The following is an 11894-nucleotide window of genomic DNA, read 5'->3' as shown; positions in this document are numbered from 1 at the left end:
GAACGTATGTTAAGCCAGAGAGACTGGACAACAAGGTGACATTCACAGGTGTGCAGACTTGAGAAGGTGAGGTACAACATGCACTGGAGCCCGCGGCCACACGACTAATCGGAAAAATAATCGACAGATTAGTCGACTACCAAAATAATCGTTAGTTGCAGCCCTAATGTCAACAGGGCATGGGTCGGACTCGAACGCATGCCGACATGGGCATAATATGTGTGCACTGTAGACCGCGGTGCTGGACCACTGGACCACCCCAGGCCACAATACTTCAACGATTTACCTCAAGTTATTGAAAACATTGGGTTTTGTGCTGCAGAGATTAATATTCTGTACAGAGAACAAATTCCAATTCTATCTATCTATCTAGGCCTATCTACCTAGGCCTATCTACCTAGGCCTATCTATCTATCTATCTATGTATCTATGTATCTGTGCAATATGACAACCCTCGTGCACATAAGGTTCAGAGATAGGAAATGTTAGGATATTTATAGCATAGCATAGAGTACAGCACAGTGTTTTATTTGTATAGTATAGTATAGTGGATAGTGTATATAGCCTTTATTTATGTAAACCAGCTCTTTTCCCTTCTTGTTTTTAGTATTTTTTTCTAGCACCAGGGGAGCCCCCCCTCCCAAATTTCGTTGTATGGTACCTGTACTATATTAATGACAATAAAGGCCATTCATTCATTCATCTATCTATGTATCTATCTATCTTTCTATCTCACCTGATTCGCAGACGACCGAGCCGGGCTTCAGCTCCAGCATCATGGTGATGGTGGCGATGTTGGTGGTGTAGAGGATCTGTGTGCGGTGGGGCAGGTTCAGGGTCCACAGCTCCGGGGTGGGGTGCAGCACGTACACCCAGCCGCCCTTGCTGCAGGTCACCTTGGTGCCGAAGCGCTGGCCGACCAGGTCCGTGGAGTGGCGGATCACCCCGAACCGGGTCTGGGTCTGGGCGCCCTTCTGCACCGTGACCGGCATCATGGAGTCATGACCCAGGAAGATGATGGCCGTGTCACCCTCCCGGATGAACTCTGAGTACTCCACGAAACTCATGATGACAGGTGCAGTCCTGGGGGGGTCTGTATGGGGGGGGGTCCAGTCCTACCACAGGGGTGTGTATGGGGGAGAGGGGTGGAACAGTCCTACCACAGAGGTGTGTATGGGGGAGAGAGGGGGACACTCCTACCACAGGGGTGTGTATGGGGGAGAGGGGGGGACACTCCTACCACAGGTGTCTGTGTGAGGGGGGTGAGAGACACTCCTACCACAGGTGTCTGTATGGGGGGGTGGGAGACACTCCTACCACAGGTGTCTGTATGGGGGGGTGGGAGAGAGACAGGTCCACTCCTACCACAGGGGTCTGTATGGGAGGGTGAGAGACACTCCTACCACAGGTGTCTGTATGGGGGGGTGAGAGACACTCCTACCACAGGTGTCTGTATGGGGGGGGGAGACACTCCTACCACAGGTGTCTGTATGGGGGGGGTGGGAGACACTCCTACCACAGGTGTCTGTATGGGGGGGTGGGAGACACTCCTACCACAGGTGTCTGTATGGGAGGGTGAGAGACACTCCTACCACAGGTGTCTGTATGGGGGGGTGGGAGACACTCCTACCACAGGTGTCTGTATGGGGGGGTGGGAGACACTCCTACCACAGGGGTCTGTATGGGGGGGTGGGAGACACTCCTACCACAGGTGTCTGTATGGGGGGGTGGGAGACACTCCTACCACAGGGGTCTGTATGGGGGGGTGAGAGACACTCCTACCACAGGTGTCTGTATGGGGGGGGTGGGAGACACTCCTACCACAGGTGTCTGTATGGGGGGGTGGGAGACACTCCTACCACAGGTGTCTGTATGGGGGGGTGGGAGACACTCCTACCACAGGTGTCTGTATGGGAGGGTGGGAGACACTCCTACCACAGGTGTCGGTATGGGAGGGTGGGAGACACTCCTACCACAGGGGTCTGTATGGGGGGGTGGGAGACACTCCTACCACAGGTGTCTGTATGGGGGGGTGGGAGACACTCCTACCACAGGTGTCTGTATGGGAGGGTGGGAGACACTCCTACCACAGGGGTCTGTATGAGGGGGGTGGGAGACACTCCTACCACAGGTGTCTGTATGGGGGGGTGGGAGACACTCCTACCACAGGTGTCTGTATGGGGGGGTGGGAGACACTCCTACCACAGGGGTCTGTATGGGGGGGGGGGTGGGAGACACTCCTACCACAGGTGTCTGTATGGGGGGGTGGGAGACACTCCTACCACAGGGGTCTGTATGGGAGGGTGGGAGACACTCCTACCACAGGGGTCTGTATGGGGGGGTGGGAGACACTCCTACCACAGGTGTCTGTATGGGGGGGTGGGAGACACTCCTACCACAGGGGTCTGTATGGGGGGGTGAGAGACACTCCTACCACAGGTGTCTGTATGGGAGGGTGAGAGACACTCCTACCACAGGGGTCTGTATGGGGGGGTGGGAGACACTCCTACCACAGGGGTCTGTATGGGGGGGTGGGAGACACTCCTACCACAGGTGTCTGTATGGGGGGGTGGGAGACACTCCTACCACAGGTGTCTGTATGGGGGGGTGGGAGACACTCCTACCACAGGTGTCTGTATGGGGGGGTGGGAGACACTCCTACCACAGGTGTCTGTATGGGGGGGTGGGAGACACTCCTACCACAGGGGTCTGTATGGGGGGGTGGGAGACACTCCTACCACAGGTGTCTGTATGGGGGGGTGGGAGACACTCCTACCACAGGGGTCTGTATGGGGGGGAACATAGGGAAGAGTTGTAGGTGACTACTTACATTGGAACAAACATGCATGAAGCTAACATGTGAGGAGACAGCACCAATGTGACGATAGATAGATAGATAGATAGATAGATAGATAGATAGATAGATAGATAGAAAACAACAACAACAACCTAGAAATGATGACACTCAATTCTAACCCTTGACCTGCAGGCAGAAATCTCCTCTCTCAAAAATAAACATTCTACAAAATGTTGTTAATCATCAAATGCATGCGGACACGCGCCACACACGCCACGCGCCTTGTTTAGATTCAAACATTGTATCATTTAAAAGTGACAGTTTATCATCATAACTCTGATTAACTGGCAGTTTATTTTCACCTGACGGCTTCACCTGAAACAGCCACAACCACGGCAGAACATATGGAGAAACTGTAAGTATATAGAATATAGATATAGAATATATCCTATTTGAATATTATCCTATATAGATATAGAATATATCCCAGTGGAGTAAACTAACCCTAACTAAACTAAACTAAACTAAACTAAACTAAATTTTACCCTATTCACCTGCCTTAAAGGTTACAGGTATTTTGGATTTGGCCCTCTGGCAAAAAAAACGGGATTTTTGGGAGGGACCTGGAGGCTACATTTTTCATAAAAGGTCCCTAGAAGTCAAATAAATCATCAAAACATGTTAGCCAGAGAGTGGTCACGGAATTTTGGTTTTGGACCCTACTATGTAGGACTGGAGGATGGCACAGCCCTCCACCAAAGTCCCACTAGATGCATTATGGACTACAATGATAAATGCATACACATGGACACAACATTATTCTTTTTTACTATTCTATTATTGTACCTTATTGTTTCCATACAAAATATTACCATTTTGTTTTCTCTTGCTGCTGCAATGTTGACTGGAACTGAAGCCATAAGAGTGAATGTACTTGTATAATGGGATGTAATTAACTTTTAGGGATGCACGATATGCATTTTTTCCAACCGATACCGATGTTTACCCGCTTCTCGTGGCCGATAACCGATATGATAACCGATATGAGAACAGATATAATTTCACAGCTGATAATCTGTAGTTCATGCACACCTGAAGGTAAGAAAGGCTATGTAGTGAGCAAAGATTGATTATTTAATAGTGATCTCACTAAATCTAACTTACATCACTATTGTTAACACAACAAAGGGAACACTTCTGACTCTTCAAATGTTCATTTATTATTTCCTCTAACAAACAGAATCTGTTATAGACAGTGCACAATGCTTTTTTTAGCCAAGATCTGGCCTCCTTTTATGAAAACAAAAAAGGCTCACCTTAAGGGCTCTGCACACAGCGTGCGATTTCTGTTGCGCGTCAACATTCCATTTTGAAGTTTGAATGGAAGTCTATGAGAACATCGCATCTCAACACACACGGCCCCGATTTTAATCGCACGGCGAAAATTCGATTCCATTCATTTTGAATGGGACAAAGCACACGGCGTGCGAGTTTTGTCGCACTGTCAAATTTTGCAAATGTTGTAAAAGTTTGTGGTGCGACGGATTATTGCATCACAATGGGACAATTGGGAAAACTTCAACTGGTCTATCTAAATTAATTGAGTCACTCATAACGGGGAGAGAGACTGGAGCATACATTTTTGACTGTCTCCTTTTTTGAAAGAAGTTAAAGGCTGAAGGTCTGACCCAAAAGGTCTGATACAGTACATACACCTACGGTACATGAAGGGTTTAGTAAAAGTTCGTGAATGTATTAGTTTTATTAAAAAACAAAGATGAACCGGAAATTGTGTTGTATGACAGTGGTCTAGTCTATTGCAAACTAAAACTGTTACGTTAAAAGTGTCACTGATGTCAACGGTTACAGCTCGAAGTCGTGAGTTTAGAATGATAAGGTTCTATCTCCGTTTAGAATGATAAGGTTCTATCTCCGTTTAGAATGATAGGGTTCTATCTCCGTTTAGAATGATAAGGTTATATCTCCGTTTAGGGCAGTTCAGAGATATCGAGCGTCAAAGTTTTTACATTCCATTATGTTTTGTGAGATGGAACCTTTGTTTTTTATGAATTACTAACTCAAAAATGTCAACATAAGACAAGTCTGCTGGAAGAATCACCCAAAGAAGGGGAATGATAACAACGACGTACCGACACTACTTCCGTTCCGTCCACTAAAGTCTTCCGTTCCTGTCTAACGATTTGGCTGTGTGTTTTGTGCGCTCCCTCTCCTGACATTTTACCAATACCCCTAAATCAGGGGACCCACATATTTTATCACAATATGTCCAGTTGTATCTTGTAGAAATTGTGGAAGCAAGGCAAGCAATATTGGTAGAGCCTATTGTAATCAGCCTGCCTGGTCCGACTACGTAACAATTGAGAATGGAATGTTGAGGTGCAACAGAAATTGCATCGCACGCCGTGTGCATTGGGATGCGATTTTTTATGATTTTCTCATAGACTTCAATGGTGTGAGTTGAAAATGGAATTTTGCGGCGCAACAAAAATCGCATCGCACGCCGTGTGCGTTGCAATGGAATGTTGTCGCGCAACAGAAATTGCACGCTGTGTGCATTGGCCTTAAGAGTAATTAGATGCGTTGTGCGACCCTCCCTCATCATTGTCCGAGTCTCTCTCATAGCAAGCAGCGGTAAAGCTGTCAATTCCCTTGTCACCCAGTACAGGGAAACCGATGTCAGGGCTATGTGGCACTAAGTCCGCCCAGCATGGTGTCGGTAAACCTGGAGACATGTCCGCGTTAGACTGTGATGGCAGCGTTTCGGCTGCCTTACACAGAAGCGGATCTTCTCCCGACAGGCTAGCCATGCGACTTAGCCGTCAGCGGAGAAGTTTCTTGGGGAACACTGCACAGTGGATACACTCATCGGTAGAGATAACAGCGGCCTGGGCGCGGGTTAATCCCAGACACGCTGCGCACTTAGAGTAAGTGTCCCAGCTAGCCATTGACTTGCTGCACGAGCAGGTCTTCCGGCTAGTCTCGGCTGTGCTAGGTCCGCTAGCCTCAACGTTAGCCATTGCTGGCTAGGGGTTGTAGGCTAGCTGCTAGCAGGCCTCGCTACTTCACCCGTTAGCTTGTCAGCTATCAAGGGAAAACAGAGGGGCCAGGGGAGGGATATTACTATCTACCCGCTACAAGATGTGTCGTTGTGTTGTAACTCGTAGACCTTTGCCCTCCTCTCCGAACTTTTGTCGAACATGTGTTGCAAATTGCAAACGCACTATCTGCCTCAGAAACTCTGCAGAATGTCAGACACACCGGGGAAGCTCTCATGTTTCGCTCTCGTCTGTACGCAGGCGCAGCAGCATGAGCGCGGAAACCGGAAGCAGAAATATTTCCGGCTTCATATTATCGGCTCTATATCGGCTAAAATGTTATAAAACCGATAAAAACCGATAAACATTAATTTCCCATTATCGGGCCGATAAATATCGGTGCCGATAATATCGTGCATCCCACATTATGTCAAGTTTGTTTCCTGAGGGTTAGCTGACAACCCCACTGACAGATGTGTAATGGGGGAGTGGTTGTCCTGGGGGAGTGGTTAGTTTTTTTTTTTTTTTAAGATTATGAAATTACCAAACAAATACTCACAATGTAAGAACTGGGCTCTGGTCTTGGGCTCTGGTGCATGTTTTTTCTGGTAGCAAAACACCCACTGCATTCACTACAGACACAACAAAACATTCAGAGAGAGAGAGACAGAATTCAGATCATACCATATTACACATGTATGTACTGTGAAGTGATGACTGGGACCTTGGATTTCTCTAATGTTAATTATATGAAGGGTAGAGTTTTTATCCCACCTGTAGTTGAGATCTTGGGCCATCCCTTTTTTAGGATGTGGTCTAGTTTCTCTCTCAGCTCAGACACAGCTTCACTCACATCTCCAAAGTACTGAAGAGGACGGACAATGATGATGGATAAGTCTGAAGATACACTGGGACTGGAGAGAGACTGATAACTCTGGAGAGAGAGAGAGAGAGAGAGAGAGAGAGAGAGAGAGAGAGAGACAGAGACAGAGAGAGAGAGAGACAGAGAAGTGGGGGGTCAGGGTATAGATGGAAAATGAGAGGCAGAAAGACAGCCGGCAGAGAAAATAAGAGGATTAATTACATCGTAAATAGTAAATGGACTGCACTTACATAGCGCCATTATCCAAAGCGCTTTAAAATGGCCTCTCATTCACCCATTCACACACACATTCACACACCAATGGCGGCAAGCTACCATGCAAGGCGCGCTCACTGGGAGCAATTTTGGGTTCAGTGTCTTGCCCAAGGACACTTCGACATGTGGCCAGCCGGGGCTCGAACCGCCTATCTGCCAACCTTGCGATCATTAGACGGCGGCTCTACATCCTGCGCCACAGCCGCCCCAATTACATGAATTGGAAGCAGTTTCAGTATTCCAGATGGAGTGGTAATTGCAGTGTAGTGACCTGGAGGATACATGGAGAGGTAGTTGCAGTGTAGTGACCTGGAGGATACATGGAGAGGTAGTTGCAGTGTAGTGACCTGGAGGATACATGGAGTGGTAGTTGCAGTGTAGTTACCTGGAGGAAATGGATGTGATCCTCTGTGTGTGAAAGCTGCTCCAGCTCAGCGTCTCTCCTCCTCAGCTTTATCCTTTTAGATGACCTTATATGTAATATGTACTTCCATGTACCTACTTCTGCAAATCTTCTAATAAAGTTTTCAATCAATCAATCAAAAAGCTCAGCGATCTCCTGCTCCAGTCGCTCCACGAGTACATGAGCCTGACTCACTGCTGCCTCCTGCTGGGCTATGATCAGCTGCTTCACCTCAGAGAGCCTTCTCTCAATGGAGCGGATCAGCTCAGTAAAGATCCTCTCACTGTCCTCCACTGCTGCTTGTGCAGAGCGCTGTTAGGACACACACAGAGAAAGAGAGAGAGAGAGAGAGAGAGAGAGAGAGAGAGAGAGAGAGAGAGAGAGACAGACAGACACACAGACACACACATACACCCACACACACCCACACACACACACACACACACACACACACACACACACACACACACACACACACACACAGAGAGAGTGTGTGATTGGAGTGTGACCTGCTGACTAGAAGAGAGCAGTGAAATGGTGCGTCTCCTCTGGTCAATACTCACAGTGAGAGACTCCACAGCCTGTTGGAGCTCCCTCAGGTCCTTCTCTCTCTCCTGGACTCTCTGCTGGACTTTCTGCTGACTCATCCCCAGCTGCTTCTGTAGACAAACACACTTTATTACAGCAGGCTATTGCACGTGGTGTGTGGCTGATATCACACAAATCCAAAGAACACCTGAACAGTCAATTGCTTCAAATAAATATAAGCCATGTTGATAACAGTGATGATAGTCATCATCATATTGAAGGAAGACATTTTGTTTCCATTAAAAATGTTATAGACAGAGAGAATAGGAGTCTAGACAGGACATGCAGGGTGTCTTTAGTTAATCATTCTACCTGTGACAACCTGTGATAAGAACTAGATTGTAAAACAATAACACCATCAACCTTTACCCTCTCCATTCCAATACACCAACATAGTAGTGTGGAAGAGACTATGGATCTTTTGTCATGCAAGTTTATAATATGGTCCCATATCAGATCAAATCAGTTATCATTCTATGTTTTTAAATTTAAACAAGATTGAATAGCTTTACTAACTTCAGTTCTACATGTATCAGAGTCACCAGTGAGAAGCTCAGGTTCTTACCTGCTTCTCAGTCCTTTCTGCTGCAGCTGAGACGGTATCATGGCCTTTATGTTCATCCATGGAACACAGCACACAGATACACTGCTGATCAGTACGGCAGAAAACCTTCAACACTTCTTCATGACGAGAGCAGATCTTCTCCTGCAGTTGTGTGGAGGCTTTGACCAGCTTGTGCTTCTTAAAGGCAGGAGATTCATAGTGAGGCTGGAGGTGAGTCTCATAGTAAGAGGCCAGACAAACCAGACAGGACATGAGGGATTTCTGCTTTCTCCCAGTGCAGACATCACACACCACATCTCCAGGTCCAGCATCACAGTGAGCAGGAGGAGCAGCTTGGAGTCCTGACTTCTTTCGTTGTTTCTTTCTTTGGGAACGTGTCTTCTTTTCTTTCTTTTCCACCAATTCAGCCAACAGTGTGTTTTTCCTCAGAACAGGCCTAGAGACATAGCTTTCCTTGCACAGGGGGCAGCTGTAGATCCCCTTCTGGTCATCCTGGTCCCAGCAGCCCTTAATACAGCCCATACAGTAGCTGTGTCCACAGGGAATAGTCACCGGATCCTTCAGTAGATCCAGACAGATCGGACAACTGAAGGAGTCCGAACTCTCTGCCATTCTGCTGCACGCACTAACCAGACTGAGCAGTGAGTCCGTTTTTATTTCTGTGTTTGTGTCTGTGGGCGGGAACACTTCCTGGTCCTGTACCTGTAGGGGGTGTGGTGTGGGACAGAGGCCAGGAGGAGAGAGGTTGTGATTGGAGCTGACCACACTGAGGTGGGTGTGTGAGAGTCATTTAGACGACACTAGGGCCAGATTGACAAGGCGTCTGAGTGTCAGAGATAAGTTTCGTGGGCGGGACTACTTCCTGGAAATGTTTGTGTCTGCATGTGTGTCAGTGTGTGTGTGTGTGTCTGTGTCTGTGTGTGTGTGTGTGTGTGTGTGTCTGTGTATCTATGTGTGTGTGTGTGTGTATGTGTGTGCGTGCTTGCGTGTGTGTGTGTGTGTGTGTGCGTGCGTGCGTATGTGTGTGCATGCAAGTGTGTGTGTGTGTGTACTCTGTACCTGTAGGAGGTGTGGTGTTGGACAGAGGCCAGGAGGAGAGAGGTTGTGATTGGAGCAGACCACACTGAGGTGTGTGTGTGAGAGTCATTTAGACGACACTAGGGCCAGATTGACAAGGTGTCTGAGTGTCAGAGATAAGTTTTGTTTCTCTAGAATTGTTCGTGGGCGGGACTACTTCCTGGATATGTTTGTGTGTCTGCATGTGTCTGTGTGTCTGTGTCTGTGTGTGTGTGTGTGAGTCTGTGTGTGTGTGCTTGAATGAATGAATGAATGAATGAATCGTGTGTGTGTTTGTGTGTGTGTGTGCGTGCATGCGTGCGTGTGTGTGTGCATGCGAGTGTGTGTGTGTGTGTGTGTGCGTGTGTGTGCTTGCGTGTGTGTTTGTGTGTGTGCGTGCGTGTTTGTGTGTGTTTGCGTGCGTGCATGAGTGTGTGTGTGTGTATGTGTGTGTGTGTGTGTGTGTGTGTGAGAGTGTGTGTGTGTGTGTTGTATTTTAAATTCTATATGTTCAGTAGATAATTCATATTTCACCTGGCCAGGCTACCTGTGATTTACATAATCATCAGGAATGGATCATTTATTTTAATCCAATTGTGTCACAGTGTGTGTGTGTGTGTGTTCCTCCAGCTGCCCCAGGTGTGGTGTTGACCAGAGGGAGGTACCAGGAGGTCTCATCCACTGCTGTACAACAGCTCCCCCTGCTGGAGCAGAACAGCACTACGCCGGCTGTGCTCCCTGTCTCCCCTGCTGCTCAGACTGTGTCTGCAGGTCGCCCCTTGGTAGATGCTAATTGGGATCCTTACTGAGTCCCAAACCCCCCCCCCTCCCTAGCCCAGTGGTAGGTGGGATCCCTGGGACGCCCTATACACTGTATATGCGTGCGGTCCGTTAGGATGTCTACATGCAACATGAGGACACAGAGATCTGGACAGTGGTGTTATACAGTGCTGTGAAAAAGTATTTGCCCCCTTCCCAATTTCGTGTGTTTTTGCATGTTTGTCACACTTATATGTTTCAGATCATCAAACCATTTTTAATACTACACAAAGATAACCTGAGTAAATAGAAAATGCAGTTTTTAAATGATCATTCCATTTATTGAAGTCAAAGAGTTATTTAAAACATACCAAGGACGTGTCGTCCATATAAGCATAGTAAGCAGTGCTTACCCAACGAAAAAATAAAAAAGGACAGTGAAAATATTAAAATAAAAGTGCATGTAACCGTTTGTTTGTTTTCATTAAAAGAGTCGTATTTTAGGTCCCAGGGCAGCAGGAGTCATTCATTTTGGCGCCACCTGCAGGAGTAAGCACTCGCTATTCTGCTTGCTTGCATTGCGTTGCATTATAAGCACTTCTCTCTCTGCTTTCCCTCGCGTACATTCGAATGCGTGATTTTTTATTTTTTATTTTCCGATGCCTCAGCCCGCTGTTTAATGTGGCCAGGGTAAGCATGCTTACCAGCCAATCAGTAGTTCGTTCATTCCGATAAGAGCTACTGATTGGCTCTTATCACTTTCAAGTTCACTTAACATTTCACCTTACTTTCTCTCGCCCGGCAGAATAGCTTATGCCAGCTATCTCAAACGATCTAAATAATAATAATCAATAAGGATAACTTGCTTGATTTTGTGAATATGGACATTACTGTCAGCGACCTAAAGGGATTTCGTAGACTGGACTGGACTGGAAAAACACAACTACTGGCTAAAGGCCGCCCGAAGCCACCACTCACCGATCTTCACACCCAGAAAGGGAGAGTCGCTAGGGGTTACAGCAAGCCTGGTATCGTATGAGCGGTTTATATGATTCGCGAGGCTGGTGGCGATCTGTGCTTGTTTATATGGTTTGAGTACTGCTGTACTGCTGGCTATGGCTCCTTATTTAAGACTTCCTCTGCTTTTACCTTTGAATGTAGGCCTGTGCCGTTGTGTTTGGAGAGAGAGCTGCTTAATCAATCGCTGAGATAGGCCTAATGTCGCTGTCCGTGCCAGTGGTTCTGGACCAAAAGTGTTTGAGAGAGATAGAGAGGGAGGGTTTGTGATGTGATGTCAAGTGCCTGTGTGACAAAAGTGTGAAAAGAAAGTGTGTTGTGAGTTTACTATGGAGGATGGAAACGGTGTGTGTCTGTGTTGTGCGTGTGTACGTTTGCGATGTTGAAACTGGACTTGTAGATTTCAGCAGGTTGGCTACTTGAAAAGATCTTGGTTCAAAAAAGATTGAACAATGAGCACCCCTGATATAGTCGAAACTGGCAACTGTTTTTTTTGTTTTTGGTAATCTGATCAC

At 47.2% G+C, this 11894-nt stretch overlaps 1 protein-coding gene across 1 annotated transcript; it reads right to left on the bottom strand.

The window, feature by feature from the left end:
- Positions 1–7526: 7526 nt before the first annotated feature.
- Positions 7527–9159, bottom strand: LOC308164005 (tripartite motif-containing protein 29-like; the record flags this gene model as incomplete). The annotated part of the gene is made up of 3 exons (XM_080538172.1): positions 7527–7706; positions 7958–8053; positions 8548–9159. 3 exons carry the CDS (start codon positions 9157–9159, stop codon positions 7527–7529), a joined length of 888 nt encoding a protein of 295 aa, XP_080394298.1.
- Positions 9160–11894: the final 2735 nt, after the last annotated feature.

The sequence above is a fragment of the Nansenia antarctica genome (assembly GCF_963989245.1).
Source record: "Nansenia antarctica genome assembly, chromosome: 8".
Classification (NCBI taxonomy): Eukaryota; Metazoa; Chordata; class Actinopteri; order Argentiniformes; family Microstomatidae; genus Nansenia; species Nansenia antarctica.
Note: the sequence above shows the minus strand (reverse complement) of the source record. Positions and strands in the feature narration are given on the sequence as shown.